The 18,679-nt window shown below is 53.3% G+C and overlaps 3 protein-coding genes across 5 annotated transcripts in view; 1 reads left to right on the forward strand and 2 right to left on the reverse strand.

Annotated features, from left to right (window-relative positions):
• The first annotated feature begins 9 nt into the window (after positions 1–9).
• Polr2i (RNA polymerase II subunit I) lies at positions 10–1,447 on the forward strand. Its single transcript, NM_001106244.1, is given in 6 exon segments — positions 10–446; positions 524–578; positions 793–866; positions 950–1,024; positions 1,111–1,162; positions 1,342–1,447. Coding segments are annotated over 6 exon segments (378 nt in total). The 5' UTR covers positions 10–387; the 3' UTR covers positions 1,405–1,447.
• Positions 1,448–1,450: 3 nt separating this feature from the next.
• Positions 1,451–5,072, reverse strand: Ovol3 (ovo-like zinc finger 3). Its single transcript, NM_001289820.2, is given in 4 exon segments — positions 1,451–1,708; positions 2,575–2,776; positions 3,486–3,550; positions 3,624–5,072. Coding segments are annotated over 4 exon segments (573 nt in total). The 5' UTR covers positions 3,718–5,072; the 3' UTR covers positions 1,451–1,496.
• Positions 5,073–8,017: 2,945 nt separating this feature from the next.
• Wdr62 (WD repeat domain 62) overlaps positions 8,018–18,679 on the reverse strand; it is a 39,237-nt gene continuing 28,575 nt past the window's right edge. The window contains exons 20-33 of one of the 3 annotated variants that reach the window (XM_087555134.1): positions 18,449–18,582; positions 15,848–15,900; positions 12,914–13,132; positions 12,463–12,528; positions 11,798–11,925; positions 11,395–11,495; positions 10,991–11,086; positions 10,680–10,811; positions 10,300–10,414; positions 10,048–10,177; positions 9,918–9,969; positions 9,132–9,794; positions 8,458–8,615; positions 8,018–8,365 (exon numbers count right to left, since the gene is read on the reverse strand). In XM_087555134.1, coding sequence (XP_087411260.1) covers positions 8,102–8,365; positions 8,458–8,615; positions 9,132–9,794; positions 9,918–9,969; positions 10,048–10,177; positions 10,300–10,414; positions 10,680–10,811; positions 10,991–11,086; positions 11,395–11,495; positions 11,798–11,925; positions 12,463–12,528; positions 12,914–13,132; positions 15,848–15,900; positions 18,449–18,582 — 2,311 coding nt within the window. In that variant the 3' untranslated portion in view covers positions 8,018–8,101. 3 annotated transcript variants of the gene reach the window in all.

The raw sequence follows: 18,679 nt of genomic DNA on the forward strand, positions 1-18,679 counted from the left end.
GCGGGCGGAGGAGGCCGACGCCGGGGAGAATGGCTGGAGTTATCCTGGCCCGCCGAGTATAAGCTCGGCGCATGTGCACTGGCCTTGGGCCAAGAAGAGAGCGGTGGCTTCTCCCGTTTATGCTCAGCGCCTTGTGGATGACGTTGCGCGTCACAGTCCCAGCCCTTGTCCTAAATCCAAACCACTCGGAGTTGTGAAGCAAGGTTCCGAAATAATCGGGAGTAGGTATCAAAGGATAGACGCAAGCCGTCAGCCAGACATCCATAAGATAAGGAGCCCTCACGTGCACGCAGCTCCGCCCCATTTTAGTGCAGCTACGCGATCCGACCCTTCCCGCGGTCCGTAGCGCGGCCGCGCAAGCGCAGAAAGGTAATCAGCCCAGTCGCTATGGAACCTGACGGGACGTACGAGCCTGGCTTCGTCGGTATTCGGTTCTGCCAGGAATGGTGAGGCCCGGGCAGCAGGTGTGGGAAGGCCGTGAGGATTGACTTCAGGGCTGACCTCTGACTTCCCCTCCCCACAGTAATAACATGCTGTACCCCAAGGAGGACAAGGAGAATCGCATTCTGCTGTACGCGGTGAGTGCCGGCAGCCCTCTAGCCAGCGAGTTCGCGCCTTCCCTGCGCGCTCCCTGCTGGCTCCCTACACTTTCGCCTCTTGACTACCCCTCAACACACCCTCTCTCCCATCTTGTCCATCCCCTCCTTGGATCACCCTATCCTCCCGTCCAGTCTTGTTGCGGATCTGATCTGTTTGTGATACTCTCTTCCCGCCACGCTCTCCCGTCTGCAGTGCCGGAATTGCGATTACCAGCAGGAAGCCGACAACAGCTGCATCTACGTCAACAAAATCACGCACGAAGTGGAGTGAGTGGCGGGACCCTGGCTCGGGGTACGGGTAACGTGTTAGGACACCGGGTCTGACCGTAATTACTTCCCCATCCCTGCAGCGAGCTGACCCAGATCATCGCAGACGTGTCCCAGGACCCTACGTTGCCCCGGACCGAGGACCACCCGTGCCAGAAGTGAGTGTACAGCTGGCATAGGGAAAGAGGAGTGGCTGTCCACCGAGGGGTCTTTCACATTTTCAGTAACTGAACCATTCCCTCAGGTGTGGCCACAAGGAGGCAGTGTTCTTCCAGTCACACAGTGCCCGAGCTGAGGTGAGTGGCTAACCTTCTTGGTGGCTGGGTTCGCCCCCTTACCCCCCGGGGGGTGGGGACACCAGTTTTGGGCCGATCCTATGTCCTCGAATCAAGATTGGGAAAGTTCCTTTGATTGTTCTTTTGGGCCTCACACTATGCTCTGGGTCCGGACCCTGACTGAACGTTCTTATTGCCAGGACGCCATGCGCCTGTACTATGTATGCACCGCCCCACACTGCGGCCACCGCTGGACTGAGTGACCGTTCCTTCCTCCATTTGTAATAAATGCCCAGTTTCCACACTAGTGTTTCCGGTGTTTATTTGTCTTGTGGGTAGGAGAGCAGTCAGTATATCAGGTTGTGCTGCGGTGTAGGGTGCGGTGCTGTGCATAAGCCTCAGGCCGAGAGCTGGTGAAGCCACAGTCTTCACATACGTGCAGCTTCTCCCTGCGTTCCCGGTAAGCGTAGCTGGCTGGCTGCCCGTGCACCTTGGCAAGATGAGCTTCAAGGGAGCAGCGTTGTGTGAAAGCTTTCCCACAAGCTCCGCAGCGGAATGGCCGTATTCCTGTTGGGATAAGCAGAGAGAGCAAGGGCCTGGGAGCCCTTCCCTTGCACTCCCCACCCTTAGTCCACTTATGTTTGTGGCCCACTAGCCATCTGCTACCCCTACCTAAGGCAGCAGGAGCTAGGCCGTGTGTCCCCTCCATCCCTCAACAGGAAGTGTCTGTTGAGAGAGGGAGGGGCCTTAGCAGCATGGCGAGTTCCCTTCACTGCTCTGAATCTGCAGCCTGACGATTTATCCATTTATCGGACGGACAAGGTCCCGCAGCGTAGCCCTAGCTGGCCCGGAACTCAGACATGTGCCTTCCTCTGATTCCCAAGTGATTAAAGGCAAGTACCACCAGGCCTGGCTGAATTTTTAATTGCATTTTGGGGTGTGTGTGTGTGTGCACATGTGTGTATGCACAAATGCTATGGTGCAAGTGTGGGGGAGTCAGAAAACAATTTGCAGGAGTCCGTTCTTTCCTTACACCACCTGGATCCTGGGAATTTTCTTTTTTTTTCTTTTTTTCCGGAGCTGGGGACCGAACCCAGGGCCTTGCGCTCGCTAGGCAAGCGCTCTACCACTGAGCTAAATCCCCAACCCCAGGATCCTGGGAATTTAACTCAGTATCAGACTTGCCATCAGTGACCTTACCCACTGAGAAGTCTGGCTGACCCCGAACCTGAGTTCTGTAGCCAGCACCCATCTCTACCCTTGCCAGGCCTCTTCCTTGGTGCCACCTTTATACTCACTCCTGTGAGGAACACTGTGTGTCCTGTTGCCTGTGTCCCTGCCGTAAATCCCTGATCCCGGGAAACCCCACATCCCATGTATCTGCCTCTGTCATTCCATCACCATTGCTATCTGGCGTCCCTGCTGTTGCTCACCAGTGTGAGTCCTCATGTGACGCTTGAGATCGAAGGCATCGTGAAAGCCTTTACCACAATAGTGGCACACGTGGCGCCTTGCTGGGCTGTGGCATTTGAGGTGCCGAGTCAGCATGCGTTGCAGCGGGAAGGCCTTGGGGCACAGTGGGCAGCTGAGTGTCCCAGGGCCCTTGGGAGCAGAGGTCAGTGTCCCCTGTGAGGACTGCCAGAGGGTGTAGGGTTAGTATGACCAGCTGGATCTTGTCCAGCCGTTGCTGTTCTGCAGTCTGTGGTGTGCCCAGACTGAAGGGCGGCTAGAAGAGGGTCTGTGAGTAGTGGGGGCAGCTGCAGCAACCCTCTCCCCAAAACCTTCCCTAACCAAGTCTATCACTCTGACCGTCATGTCCCTCCATACCCAGAACATAGTTGTCTGATAGGAGCTTTCTTAGTTTTATTGACTGCCTCCAGCTCCCACCAGAAAGAAGCTCTGTGAGGAAGTGGACTTCTGTCCCTCCTGCCGGACCCTCAACACCTAATCAGTGCCTGCCTCTCAGATACTCAAGTGACCACACACTGAATTTTGACTCGTATTGTCCCTCCTTCCAAAGCCAGCACAGCTAACCTACTCCTGGGAGGTTAAGATAACAGAGCCCCCTCCCCTCTGTTTATCTAGTGTTCTACATAGTTTTTGGAATCTTGTTTGCACCCACTGGACACAGACCCCTGGAGCAGGGCCTTACAGCTGCCCATCTACCCTAGGAATAGGGGTCCTAACTGAGACTGGAATGAGCTGGCTGCTGGGAAGGGAGTGATGCCAAGTGAAGAGACACGATGGGCCGGAGAGCGTGTGTGGGAGACCTGGAGTGAGGGCAGCCAGCTTTCTGTGCGCGAGGGGAGAGCCATCCCTGTCTTACTGCCAGCAACAGACTCACCGCTGCCCACGTGTCTCTCAGACCAGAAGAGCTGTGTGCTGGTGGCACTGCCGGGCTGCTGCAGTCTGGGAAGAGAAGCCAGATGGTGATACCCCGTGCCTCCCAAGCCCTCGCCTCCAGGCCCAGATAGATGCATACCTGGGACATAGGCATCTCCCCGGAGCTGGTCAGGAAGGTGGCTCCAGTTAGGTGGCTGTGGACGCCGACTCCTCACAAGAAAGACTCGGGGCATTGCTTTCAGGACGGTACTTCACAGAGCTGCCTCCTCTGTCTGCTGCCTGTCAGACCTCCGCCCCAGAACTAGGTGAAATCCAGAGACCCATGGCAGCCTCATTCGTTCTCATGCAAATTTTGGGACAAGCCTGGGGAGCAGCCTTAGCTGGCTCTGGTTACCCCTGCTGGGGCCTGCCATCATGGCTCCTTCTCTAGTCCAGGCTCCCAGGCAACTGTGCCATCTCCAGGGTACAGAGACACTGGAGAACACCCTCCCCTCCCCACCAAGGAGGCTTGAGTGAGAGAAGAGCCTAGGCTGCGCTTCGGGATGGAGATCAAAAAGACACATGGCCCCAGGCCTGGAAGGGCCACAGACTCTAGGGACTGTTTACCAGGCAAATCAGTCCCCTGGACGTCCATCAGCCTGCCTAGTTATTCAAATCACAGCAGCTGTCCGAGGATGCGGGTGGGGGCAGCTGTGATTGTTTTGTGCCACTGGTGTAGGATGACAGCAAACTAGTAGTTAAAGGCAAAAATAAAGATGGGGCTGTTCGTCCTCAAGCTTTCACTCATGCACATGCTCTCTCTCTCTGATCTTTAGATTTCCAAAGATGACATGGCATCATTCTGGCTTAGGGCTGTAAAATGCTGGTTTGTCAACAGCCCAGTTCCTACTGATTGTCGGGGCTCCTCCCATCCACAGTGGGTGGGCAGTTCTGGACTGCTCCTTCTCTGATGTCTGAACTAAGTTCAGAATTGTGAACACTGTCTTCACAGCTACTTTCTCTAGTCTCTCTGACAGTCTTCTGAATGGAGTTCTAGACTAGAAGTCTAACTATAGGCAGACCTTACTTAGTTCAGTACTGAAAATGAGCACAGTGTGTGGGGCCACAAAGGAGAGAGAGCAGTGACACCCAGAATAGTCAATTCATGAAGAACAGAGTAATCCAAGCTGGGATAGGCAAAACTGGGAGAGCAGAATTCTTGGAACCAAAAGAAGATTCTAATCTTGCCTATAGGTTTGTGTGGGGCCCGCCATCCAGCTTGCATCCAAGGGCCTTTACCCCTGAGCCATCTCAGTAGAGGGTCTCATGTAGGCCAAGCTGATCTTACATAGCTGAGGAGGAAAATGAATTCCCCAGTTCCAGCCAGAGGGAATAGTGTTACGAAGGCTTGCTGGGAAGAAAAGGTACATTTACATTTCATTTTTAATGTTTGGTGGTAGTGGTGGTGTGAGGGCATACACAAGAGCCCAAAAGGACAAACCATAGGAATTGGTTCAATTTCCACCTTGTATGTGGTGTGCTGGCTGGTTTTATATCAACTTGGCACAAACCAGAGTCACTTGGGAAGAGGAAACTTCGATTGAGAAAATGCCCTCACCAAATTGGTCAGTGGGCAAGCCTCTGGTAAACTTTCTTGATTGATGTGGGCAGGCCCAGATCCCTGGGTGATTGCCACCTGTGGGCAAGTGACCCTGGGTTCTATAAGGAAGAAGGAGGAGTAAGCCAAGAGGAACAAGCCAGTGAGCAGCACCCCTCTCTGGCTCTGGCGGTCAGTTCCTGACTCCCTTGAATGATGATACTGTGATGCGGAAGTGAAATAAACCCTTTCCTCCCCAATGGACGCACCGTCTTTGTGACTGTTTTGTTTTGCTTTGTTTTGATTCAATCACACTAACAGAAACCCTAAGACATGAGGATTTAAGGGGTTGAACTCGGGGCACCAGGCTGTGTTGCAGATGCCTTTACTTGCTAAGCCTTCTCGCTCCCTCCCCTTTATAAACAAAATAGAACAGAGAGGGTCTTATGTATCTCAGGCTGGCTTCCACCTTACTATGTAGCCAAGAATGGTACTGAATTAACGATCCTCCTGGCTCCGCCGAAGTGGAAACTTCTGGTTTGTTGGAAAGTTGGTCATTGTCAGATGAGGGTTTGCTGGGACACACAGGTGAAGGCTGTTTGCTATAGCAGAGGGGAAAGGCCGTGTGATGGAGTATAGACACCACCCCACAGCCGATGGGAGACACCACCGAGCATTGGTTTGGTTTGCTCCACTTTGATCTTCTTCGCTATGACGCGCATGCATTGGTTCACGTTACGTAGCGTAGTTGAGTTGCTCTTGTGGTACCATTCAGCAAGCGTTGCGGTTTCTTCAGGATTGATCGGCAGTTGTGGTTCATGTGTGACGTCTGCCTGCCAAGAGGACTGCACTGCAGCCGCTGAACTGTGTTTGGTGTTTGTTATGGAACTGAGCTGTTGACAAAGGTTGAGCTTGCCTCTGAACTATTGCTAAACAGGTCCACTTCCCACATATCCTAATAACTTCTCTTCCACTGCCTCTGGTGGGCTAGAGGAGAGGTTGAACATTCATTAAAATAGGCTGCAAAAAATGTATGCCCGCTTCTCAAGTGCTGGGATTGCAGGCATGTACCACCATACTCACTCTATGTGGTGCTAGGGCTGGACCCTGGGGGGCTTGGTGTATGCTGGGTCTGCACTCTTTACATCCCCTGCCCAGGAAGGTTTTCTTTGCATTTCCTGTGTTATGAGTATGAAGTGTCCCCCAGAAAGGCTCACATGCTAAAGACTGGTGAATCCAACTGAGAGCTGATTAGCTCATGAGGGTTCCAAGCTCCTCTGCGTGCTGTCCTTTGCCACCAAATCTCTGTAGGACCTGGGCAAAAGCCACTTCTCAATGAGCCTTTGAAACATATTGTGTGTGCACGTGTCCGTGCAAAAGTGCATGTGAGTGTGGGGCCCAGAGGCGCTGGAGCTCCATGAATTCAAAGTGGTTGTGAACCACCCAATGTGGGTGTTAAGAATAAACTCAGAGGGGCTGGGGATTTAGTTCAGTGGTAGAGCGCTTGCCTAGGAAGCTCAAGGCCCTGGGTTCAGTCCCCAGCTCCGAAAAAAAAAAAAAAAAGAAAAAAGAAAAAAAGAGAAGAATAAACTCGGGTCCTCTGGGAGACCAGTGTGTGCTCTTAACCTTGGAGCCAACTCAGCCTGTTGGTTTTTGGTGGAGTCGGATGCAACCCAGGCTGGTCTCAAACTCCTGTGTAGCTGAGGCTGGCCTTGAACTCCTGATCCTCCATCTCTACCTCCCAAGTGCCAGGAAGGACAGAATTGCAGGTGTGCCCCCTGGCAAGTGTGTGTTGATCTCCACTGGCTACACGTGCAGTGTTAGGTCAGCCAAGGGTGCACATGTAAATGGTCCTGAGGTAGCGGCTGGCAGGCTCCAGTGTCAGCTGAGTTAACGGAGAAATGGGGCTGAAGTGGCTCCATCTCAGACACAAATTCATGATTGATGTCCCGGGTGCAGGTTGGTGTCTCACTAAGGAACAGTCCTGGTATCGGGAGCGAAGGGTGGGTCTGGGGCACAGAAATGAGTGGACAGGCTGACACTAATGAGGAGCCCTATGCCTGCTACCATGCCAGCAGACACCTGGAGGCAACCTATTGCGCTGCACGAAGGTCCAACAACAAAGCTGCTTGTTTTTCAAAACAAGTTTCAAATAGCCCTGGTCTCCTGTAGACCAGGCTGACCTTGAAGTCACAAAGACCTGCCCACCTCTGCTTCCTGAGAGCTAGGATTAAAGGTGTGCACCACCACTACCTGGTGGCTGTTAGAGCTACCATGACTACCCCCAGATCAGGCCTGTGGACCTTCATAAGAGTGGATGACATGAAGCTGGGTGTTGGCTCTGTGCAATAGACCTCTCTGCTAGAGTCCCTTTTACAGGGACATGGCAGTGTATGTGGTCATGAGACTGTCCTTCTTAGGAATATACTGCCTGAGGGAACTGGTGTCTCAAGGAACAAGGGTAGACAGTCCTCTCCCTAGTGAAGGCAGCACAGGTCAGCACCTGAGAGGTTTGGGTCTGCTGCCCATCAGTGTTTGTTCAGTGGGTATTGATTTCTGCTCCCTGTTGCAGGAAGGACAACAGCAATGGGACCCTACAGGATCCAGTGTGGACTTAGCTGTGGGCTGGCTGTTGGCCAGTAGTATACTGAGGACAAGTCCAGACCTGCTGTGACCACAGTGACCCCAGTGAATTTGTAAGCACCCACAGGTTAAAGTTAGTTCCTCCCCAGGGCACAGCTGGATTCCAGTGGCAGAGTATGACCCTGCAGAGCTCAGTTTGCTAGGGATGGAATACATGAGAAGCCAGGTCATGCATTATGGCTAGTCCCATGTCCCCTGTCAGCAGGTCCACAGAACGGGGCCTGGAGCTAATGAGTCTCCAGGCTGCTTCATCCATGCAGGGGGCCCTCTGCCCTCTCTGCCTCCACTGAAGAGGGCTTTACAGACAGGACAGGTTCCAGGAAACAACTGTCAGTTTATTTGCTTACAAATCTATTTCTCCGGGGGCAGCAGGGCTTTGGTAGAGGGGCTGCAGCCTCTCAGTCGCCCCTCACCTTCCTCCTCACTGCCTGCACTAGCAGCTCCGAGTAGTGTTCCAGCAGGGCCTGCAGGTTTGGGCTGGCCAGGGGACAAAGTGTAGGTGGGGAGGGAGGGCCTGGGCTAGGCAGTGTGAGGGGTGGGGCCACGCTAGCTGCACCCACACAGTTGCTGGCTTCCAGCTGGTGGTGGATCCAGTGGAAGGCGGAGGCCAGCTCAGTCTGTGCCTGCTGCTGCTCTGCACCCAGCTGGTTGCTGGAGGCCAACTGTAAGGGGTGGCAAACTTGTTAGAGGACATCCAGGTTGTGTCAGGGAGCCCTCTCCACTGTCCCACCCTGCCCTGGGCTCCTTGGCTTACCATTCGGTAAAGGTCAAGGGCTTCTTGGAAGGCAGTCTGCAGCCTGTACAAGACTGATTCCACACTGTCTAGCTCAAGGGGTCCTGGGGGTGGGACTTCAGCTCGGCGCCCAGGCTCCCCACAGTGTCCAGGGCTGTCTGGGCTCCCACTCAATGCATCTAGGCGTAGAGAGGAGTAAATGGCTAGGATACTTTGACTTTCTAGATGGCCCAAGACAAGCCAGGTGGCTGGCCAGGCTAAAAGACTGCTTGTCCTGGACCACTGTCTCCGGCCCCTAGGCTCCTCTTTCCCATAGGGTTCTGCCGGCCGTTACCTATCCCCTAAAACCTTTTGCTGCCACCCTGAAACTTAAGCTGCACTGCCGGCCCTTCTCTTATTGTTCTCACTAGCTTCTATCACCATGATATGCTTGACACTTAAGGTTTTTGTCTGGGCTTCTCCCCTAGGGTAGGAATCAACCTTTGCTGTTTGCTACTGTGTCTCATGTATGCAGGAGCAGGAGCTGGAACAAAGGCCAGCATGTGCTCACCGACTATGTAAATGAGGGAATGGATGGGTGAACGAGTGAACCTGGCCCTCCCCAGTGGCCAGGCTGATGTCCCACTTGGGGAGGTGAGTCAAGCAGCACAGGGGACAGGCTAAGGCTCTAGCCGCCTCCCAAGGGCAGTACTCACCAGGAGTGGGCTCCAGGAGAGCAGGGGTGCTGCCAGGCATCCTAGACCTGGTCTCTAGAAGTTGGAGGCTGTTGGGGTGGGCAGGAGGGGTGAGGGGCCCAGAGGCTGAGGTCTTTGGAAGAAACACAGAACTGTGGAGTCCCAGGGTGCTCATGTCTGCAGGGCTGGGTGCTGAGAAGCTGGCTACTGTGACTGCCATACTAGGTGGGACATCCACAGCTTCCTGAGACCACACAGGTGTGGTGGGTGGCTCCAGTTGCGGTGGAGAGAGGAGCTGCTCACAGACACTGGATAAGGTCAGTCTCAGGCTGGCTCGGGCCTCATGGTTGCCCCAAGCAGGCAGTGCAGGCTCATGGCCTTTGACACTAGAAGTGAGTGCTACTGTAGTGGGAACAGCCTGGGGTTCCTGGCCGGGGGATACGGGCTTGTGGAGTGGCCTGGGTAGTTCGCCTGTCACAGGGCCCTCACTGTCCCCGAGAGAGGTGCTGCGAGTCATCTTGGCATGTGAGCTTGTTGTGGACTCCAGGTAAGAACACGGAGATGGGGCGGGAATACTCTGCTCCCGGCCTGTGGTCAGTCCAGACGTGGGTGTTGGAGGCTTCCTGTCTGTGGGTATCACTGAGGAAGGAGGGACACAGGATGCCAGGCCTGTGATGGGAGGGGCTGTAAAAGAAGTAGATGGTTCACTTGCACCCCTGCCTCCTAAAAAAGTTTCAAATCTGAACAGACACTCCCATGGCTCTGCTGGGTACCCAGGGCTGTTCCTCTAGGATTAGGGAGACTTACTTGGTAGACACGAGGCCTCTGGAGTCTCTTCAGCCATCTGCCCAGAGAGGACCTGCAAGCACAGCTCTTGGTAAGAGAAGGCCTCCTGGCTTGCAGCCCTGTGTCCTGAGAGAGTGACCCCAATACTCACATTGGTCCCATCTGAGGACATGTAGCCAGTACCTGCTCTCAGGGGCCCTGCTTTGGGCTGGTTGCCCCCTTGGCCCACAGGCTGAACCTCTGGAGACTTCATAAGGTGCAGGGGCAGCCGGGGAGGGAACCTGGGGAGGAAGCCAGGTGGGAAAGGCACGCTCACATAACCTTATCCTAGGGTAACTGAGGGGGTGTTTCTACCTGGGGCTGGGGTAGAAAGAGGGGAGCATAGGTAGTTTCTAGCTTCTACCTGGAGGTCTTCTGGAGGCGGGAGAGGAACTGTGTGGAGATGCTCAGCCGGGGATTGAAGAAATAGTCATCAGTCTCTGAGATCTTTATGTCTCCCAGTGATCCAGGAAAGAGCTCTAGGAAGACACCCATAGGCCCTCAGGCTGCTGACATCTCAGATGCCTTAGGTATGAATGGATGGGCCAAACTGTCTGCTCTCTTACCCATCTTTCACCACCTGACCATGGAAGACTGCTCAAGAACACCCACACTGTGCCTGGCACTAGACAGACACATACACACACCAGGACACCAGGGTGCAAGACAGACAGACAGACAGACAGACAGACAGACAGACAGACAGACACACACACACACACCAGGGTGCAAGTCAGGTCCTACCTTCAGCAGGGGCATCAGTAAGAGTCTCAAAATGGTGGCGGAGGAACTTCTCCTGCTCAGGCGTCTGGGGTAAGGAGCCATTGCCCAAGCCCGGCACCCCAGGCTGGGCAAGCTCGTCTGTACTTGAGTGCTCTGGATGGGAGGCAGGGTGGAGAGTTGTCAGCACTGAGTCACAGCAGGCGACGCTTGACAATGGAGAAATCCAGACTTGCCTGCCACACTCCTGGTTGCTACCAGGCTGAGAAGGAAATGGCAGTCTTCCATTGAGGAAACTGAGGCTCAGGGCTGATAGGAACCTTTACCTGGCTTACCTGTCATGGTGAGGTGAGGGCCAGGGTCCGTTCGAGGAGCTGAGACATGGGCGGCAGCAAAGCTGCACTCCAGTTCAGCCTCTGATTCCCCTGAGTCTGAAGGGAGAGGGGGTGTCAGGAGCCTCCCCGGGGGAGACGGCCCACTCCAGAGGCTTCGGAATTTGTTTCCCATCTGGAGGATGGGGTGATCTATATGTATCCCCTACATTCTATGGTCCAGCAAAGTCCCCCAATCAAGCAGGGGCAGAGCTGGGTGCTCAGCGAGTGGCTTAGCATACTCAGGTAATGGCAGGAACGCCTTTGTTTTCTGTGGCATTATCAACATCAGAAAACTGGATCACAGCCTCTACCAGTGCCCAGAGGCCATTGCAGACCATGAGGGTGCCTGGTTGCTCCCCACTCACCCTCAGGAGGGCTCTGATCCTTTGAACTGACGGAGGAGACCCTGAGATAGGAATCGCCTTGCTGGTCCTCAGGTCCTGCCTCTGCCTCCTCATAATACTCCCTGCAACACCGTCAGGGTGGGGTTATACAGGCAATGAAGAGCTGGCCTTGCCCGCAACCATGAGGCCCACACCCTGCTCCCAGAGCACACCCCAGCCTCTCCTGCCTCCAAACAAAACCCCTCATCCAACCCAGGACTGAACCAAGGAAAATGAGGCTGCAGCTGAGTCTGTCTGAGAGAGCCTCTCAACTCTCCCATGTCCACTCACACAAGCCACTGGGAGAACAGTTTTTCCAGGTAGGGCCTCTCACCAGGGCCCCCTCTCTGCAACTACGGCTCCCTGTGGTGCATAGGACATTCACCTGTGCATCCCTGTAACTGTCACTTCCACCTCTGGGGAGCAGAGGATGAGTTCTCTTGTCTCAGTGCCTTCCCTCTGTAGAGGCAGGTAGGAGGGGTGTCCTCGGCTGTCTTCTTTGGGGCTCCCTGACTAGGAGTGAAGAGCAGAGCCATTCTGAGGTAGCCAGATTCATCCCAGGTCCTTGAATGCTGCCAGCGGTTATGCACAAGTGGCAGAGGAGTGACCCCACGGACACCACTGCCAGACACCACATCAGAGACAGTGTGAAGTCAGCCCTTGGCCAGACCTCCTCCCCGATGTTGGCAAAAGCAGCCCCTTTATAGATAAGGTATAGTCTGGCCTAAGGCCAGAGGAGGCCTAACCTCTGTCTGTTTACAGGACAACCAAGAATAAGCAAAGCACTAACCGGACAGGCTCAGCGGCACACACACAAGGCCCCAGCATCCAGAGTCAGAGACAGACGGTCTCTGAGCTCACGGCCAGCCTAGTCTATGTAATGAGTTCCTGTCTAGCCAGAGTTACACGATCAGACTGTCTCAAAACACAACAAATCAGGCAAACCAGTTCATGAGAAGTGAGAACATGGGCTCCCTCAGTGGGGTGCGTGGGTACTGACTCTGGGTCAGGAGGTAGAACATGCTCTGTGGGGATGTAGGTGGCAAGTACCTCTGAGTGACAAAGGTAGCTCACCAGGCCTTCTCCCGGGGCCGTGTGTCCATTCTCTGGTGAGCACTGTACCACAGCAAAGAGGAAATGTATGCATGAGCATGGGAAAGGACTGCCCCCGAGGAAGGAAGAGTAAGGTCCGAGGCCTGCATCTGTGAGTCCTCTGAGGCAATAGAACCATTATTTGGAAAACTAAGACAAGAGAGGCAAGCCTCTTACCTCAGGTCAGAGGCAGGGAGGGGCTAATCTAGGGTTCACCCACTTGAGCGCTCCCCATTTAGAAGAGAAATCTATCCTGGGGCCCAAGCTTGAAGAGCTTGGTCAAGCCTCTGAGTGACCCACTCCCAAAGATTGCTTGTTTGCCCTCCACCATCCTGTGACTCACTCTCCTCACCCAAGTGAGCAGCCACAGTACAGGGGACGGCTGGTGGGCTTGGGGGACTGGCTGTACCTCACTTAGCAGGCCTGCCAGGTTTTGTGGCTCTACTGAGTCCAGAACAGAGTCTTCAAGATTTCCAGGCTTCATGGGTGTAAAGTAGGAATCCAGGGCCCAGGCATCCAGGATGGTCTTGAGGGGTTCCTGCTCAGCCCGCTCTGCCCAACGGCCATGTGGCTGGTAGCTGCGCTTGGCGTGGAAGGCTGAGCTGTCTGTCACATCATCATCCCCTAGCTTGAGGGACAGGGACAATAATCAGGCAGCTAGCCATAGCCATTGGTCTGCTACTTTCAACAAGGACTATACAGATCTGCTGCTGTCTCCTGGCTTTACAACCCTTCAAGAGAACAGCTTCCCGAAATTATGAGCCTCCATCCCAAACCTATCTACCTTCCCTGCTACCACCCTTCTCTCCTTCCCTCTCCTTCTCCTCCTCCTCCTCTTCCTCTTCTTCTTCCTCTTCCTCCCTCTTCCCCTCCCTGCCTGCCTCCCTCCCTCCCCCACCTCTCTCTCTGACCCAGCTCTCAAGAACCGGGACTACAGGTGTAAGCCACCAGGCCAGCTCAGAACCCTTACCAAGGTTTTGCCATCTCTCCACATGGGCGTCTCAGAGTTACTATGTTGGGGGCTCTACTTCTGATTCCCCCTTAGCTGCCCTCCTGAAGTCTCACCAGCCCCAATGATGCTTTGCAGTTCCTTAAGCCCCAAACTGGCAGTCATTCTTCTCATGATGTGTCCTGTCCCTCCCATGTCACTTGTATTTCACCAAAAGATTCTGTCAGCCATCACTCGAACACACCCAAACACAGCCCCGCTCCTCCTATCCTACCCACTGAGTCTCCCACCAAAGCTGCTGCTGGAGAGGACACGCTTGTGGTTTGTGTTAATTCTACATTTTCTTTTATTTATTTATTTTTTTCGCATACATCTTTTTTTAAAAAATTTAATTATTTTTTATTCATACAAGTACACTGTAGCTGTTTTCTGACACACCAGAAGAGGGCGCCAGATCCCCTTACAGATGGTGGTGAGCCACCATGTGGTTGCTGGGAATTGAACTCAGGACCTCTGGAAGAGCAGTCAGTGTTCTCAACCACTGAGCCATCTCTCCAGCCCCCAATTCTACATTTTCTAATGAGCAACTGGGAGACAGCTGAATAGGCACTTAATGTCTCTGGGCCTCAAATTTCCTGTCTGTGAAATAGGGATAGGAAAAACCCCACTGAAGGTTTTGTTTTGTCTTTTCAAGGTGGGGTTTCTCTGTGTATCCCAGGCTGTCCTGGAACTCACTCTATAGACCAGGCTAGCCTGGAACTCAAGAGATCTGCCGGCCCCTGCCTCCTGAGTGCTGGGCTTAAAGGTGTGCACCACCCACTGCTCAGCTAATTTTCTTAAATACTCAAATAACTTTTCACAATGTAAAGTAAAATTGTTTTACAGGAAATTAAGATATAAAGCAACCCAATAATAGACGAATTATTTCCACACCAGTGAAGACTGAGGAAAAGACAACACAGAGGCTTAGAAGTAAGGAGTAAGTAAGGAGTAAGTAAGGAGTAAGTTAGGAGTAAGTTAGGAGTAAGCAGAAGGGATAGGGGGTGGGGTTTACAGAGGGGAACTGGGAAGGAGGATAACATTAGAAATGTAAATAAAGTAACCAATAAAAAAATGAAGAAAGAAAGTAAGCATCTTATCCAGGCTGAATATCACTGCATTGTAAAGTGTGGGCAGGGAGAAGCTGGGAGAAGATCAGGCCTGACCATGGGCTTGGCCTTGAGGATAAAATAAAGTCCTGAACCTTTGTTTAGCCCTTGCAGTAGTGGGGATTGGCCTGAGGCGTCGCAGAGCTACAACCCATTTCCAGCTGGCTCTTCACCACTGTCTTGTTGCTGAGACAGGGTCTCGTGCTCAATCTCATGTGTCCCTGGCTGGCCTGGAACTTGCTACATAGCAGAGGATGACCTAATCCCGTGTTTACCCTCTGGTGCTGGGCCTACAGATGTGCATCACTACAGTTGAGGGCGTCATGAGTGCTGACAAGAAACTGTCACCTCCAACCCATCATTTTGTTAGAGACAGTCACATATACCGCAGGCTGGCCTTGAACGTCCATGAACTTCACATCCCTTCCTTCCCCTTCCTCCCAAATGCTGGGTGTTTGTCAGGGGTCTTACAGAGCTGCCCAGGGTGGTCATTTCCTCACTCCTCAGTGCACGCAGGCCCTGACCTGGTGACCGTCCTGTGACAGTCTCCTGAATACCTGGGATTACAGGCCTGTACCACAGCCCTGGCTCAAGGCCAGGTTCTGCTACCAGTCTCTACTCACAGGCTCCTAGCTGAGCCTTCGCCCTAGTACCAGTCTCTACTCACAGGGTCCTAGCTGAGCCTAGTACCAGCCACTCCTACTCCGTCACTGTCTTTGTAGTACTTCTTTCCCTTATATCCAATTGAATGGTCTCTCCTTTGAAACCCCTCTAGATTCTGCCCATTTCCTTCTGACCCTGCTCCCCAGCCTCTCTTCTAGGCCTCTTACCTTCCTGTCCCTTGACCTCTTTCCTGTCACTACTTCTTCAGCTCTGGAGACTTCAGCAGACACCCCTTGGCACTAAACCGACACCGTGAACAGTCTTTACTTCCCATTCTAGTGTCCTTTCCTCTTGCATATGTCGCTCCCACATACTACACGCTTACTTACTTAATGTGGGGTATACGCCCTCTCCCGCTCCCCTTCACAGGTGAGCAGGCCTTGGAGAGCTCCCGTCCCACCTCCAATGGTGAGGACAGTGGCAGGCATGGGGTGGACGGTTGTCTGAACCAAGGGCTGTCTCAGCTGAGACTGCAAAGACGAGGGGGTTCTCCACAGAAAAGAGACGCAGAGAGAAGAAAGGACTCCCTCAAGGGAGCACGTGGGGAGGGTTCCCCAGCCGGCCATCCTCCCAGCACACTCACCAGCCGCTTTGCCCACAGTGGCAGCTTGCCATTGGTCAGCAGGCACCGAGGATCTGCAGACAATGGTACGTGAGGACACGTCAGGCAACCTCAGAGATAGACCACACTGACAACTCAGTTTCTCCAACAAGGGTGGCGCAAGGACCATAGGTGGATCAAAAGATGTTCAACCTCACTAATTGTCAGAAAAATGGCAGTTTAAATACTAAGGTATACTGGTACTTATAAGACTCACCAAGTGTAAGAACTGGGGGAGAAGGGCTGGGTCTACTGCTACATGCCTATAATCTCAGCACTCAGGAGGCCCAGGCCGGAGAAGCAAGCGCTCCAGGACAGTCCGGGCTACAAAACCACAGCCTGTTTTCAAAAGACGAAACCAAGAGCACGGGTGGGCTGGGCTGCAGAGTGTTAGCCCCATGGGTAGGCTGGGCTGCAGAGTGTTGGCCCCATGGGTGGGCTGGGCTGCAGAGTGTTAGCCCCATGGGTGGGCTGGGCTGCAGAGTGAGCATGGCATGTGCAGGGCCCATCCTGAATTCCATCCACATCGCAGTGTCAGGGAAAGCAAGTGTGGCCTCACATACCATTTTGGATAACGTATGAATTTGGAGCACTTTTGGGGTTCCCTTTTAAAATATAAAATGTTCTGATGTCAGGATCCACTGTGCCTGTTCAGAAAAAAAACTCAACGCCCAAGTAGGTGACCCAGGAAGGTGGGTGCAGCTCCTCAATATGGTATGGAATTAGAAAAAAACTGAACGGGGGGGGGGGGGGTGGTGGTGGTGGTGGTGGTGATGGCACACACCTTTAATCCCAGCTCAGGAGGCGGAGGCAGGCAAATCTCTGTGAGTTCAAGGTCAGCCTGGTCTAGAGAGTTAGTTCCAGGACAGCCAGAAGTACACAAAGAAACCCTGTGTTTCCCCCACATCCACCCCCCAAAAAAGGAAAAGAAAAAGAGCAAACAGCTAAATGCCCACTTTTGTGGGAAATAACTATACAAGGATGCTGTGAAAGACAGACAGACAGAAAGACAGGTTTCTGCTTTACATCCACTCATACATGGTCGGATAAGCTGTCTCTGGGAGCACAGAGCAGGAAGTGGCTCCAGTTCACCGTACTTCCATCCCTAATAGCATGTGTGCCGCAGTGCACACAGAATATTAGTGTTCAGGGGAAGGCTGACAATCTACACCAGCCTAGTCCTAGTGGTCACTGGAGCAGCAGACCACGAGTGTGAGGAGACAACACGAGAAATTATACCGGCTTTTTCCAGCTAAATTCTCATACTGTTATTCTGTATCAGGAAGCTGAAGTCCTTCTGTCCCTGGGGAGAGCCACTCTACAGGCACCCGGTTCTGCCTCTGCTTCCAGCCTCCCTTACAGCTGGAGGCATGAAGGCCAGTGAGAACTGTGAGAAGCCTGAAAGTGACCTCTGAGGAATGGCTTCCTCTGTGCGTGCGTGCGTGCGTGCGTGCGTGCGTGCGTGCGTGCGACTGCACCCAGGATCTCACATACACCAGGCAAACACTTAACCACAGAGCTCCTTCCTCAGCCTTTTTTTTTAGTGAGCCAGGTTCCCAGGCTCACCGAGTCCCAGGTCAGCCTGGAAGTCTGTACCCAGATTGGTTCTGAGGTTGCTCTCTTGTCTCTACCTCCTGAGCCCCTGTGATTACGGGTCCACCAGGAGCGTCTTTGAGAGAGACTGTCTTCCCTCTTTAGCCAGCTCTAATGCCTGGACTTGAGCAGCCATCTTGGAACCATAGGCAGACACAGGGCCCACAGCTAGCTTTTCATCAAATGGAGCTAGTGTTCACCCTTTGCAGAACAATGGCACCTCCATCCCTGGGAAACCCTTTGGGGAAGCTCCCTTAGTCCTCAACTACGCTCAGGCACCTAAGCAGAGCCGACTAAGTCAGCCTGCAGGATCTGGCTGAGCACAGCAACTGACTGGACACGGGCCACAATTTACTTGAGGAACACAGATCACAACTCCAGAACTCTGCTTGAGAATTAGGAAGGAGGGCTCACTTCTCTGCAGAGTTTTATAAGCCTACAGCTAATCGAGGCCTCTTCTCCCCTCAAAGGGGACAGTCTGCCTGCGCACAAAGGCAATGTGAAGGAAAGCAGAGGGAGAGGATGGAGAAAAAGATCTTCCTCTTCTTTCTGGTTTTGAGATAAGCCTTACTGACTATGCAGTTCAGGCTGGCCTGGGACTTGCAACCCTCCTCCTTCATCCAAAGAGCCGCATTCTATGTGTGAGCAACCACACTCAGCCAAATTCCTCTTTTTGAGACAGTTTCTCTATGTAGTACAGAGTGTCCTAGAACAACTTCCTATGTGGACCAGGCTGGTCGTGCATTCACAGAGATCTTTTGGGGTTAAAGGCATTCCCAGGCCAGCCTCAGCTCACTGTGTGGCTAAATGCTGGGACAACGGGCAGGTGTACAACACTCAGTGGGAAAAGTATCTTCCTTTTGACATCACATGACTACCTGGGCCCAGCAAACCTTGACTAGGATTCATTTCGTCAGTGACATCACCAAATGGCTAGCTCAATGTTACACTCATAGTTCTGACCGCAGGCTCCCGGCCCTGCTCCCTCACCTGGGTCCAAGCTCTCTTTGGACGGTGTTTTCAGCGTCTCTTCTGGTTCACACTCCTCCTCCATCTCATCCTCTGTCTGCTCCCCAGGGCTCAGGGAACGGATCTCACTTGGGGTGGATGCAGAGGTCTCCTGGCTGGGAAGGGAAACAGAAAGGAGAGAACGTAGGTAATGGGGCGGGACAGGGGTTTGTCCAGAGCGGAGTCTGTCCAAAGTTTCAGTTCTGACTCTGG

The sequence above is a fragment of the Rattus norvegicus genome, chromosome 1 (genome assembly GCF_021556685.1).
Source record: "Rattus norvegicus strain SHRSP/BbbUtx chromosome 1, alternate assembly SHRSP_T2T, whole genome shotgun sequence".
Classification (NCBI taxonomy): Eukaryota; Metazoa; Chordata; class Mammalia; order Rodentia; family Muridae; genus Rattus; species Rattus norvegicus.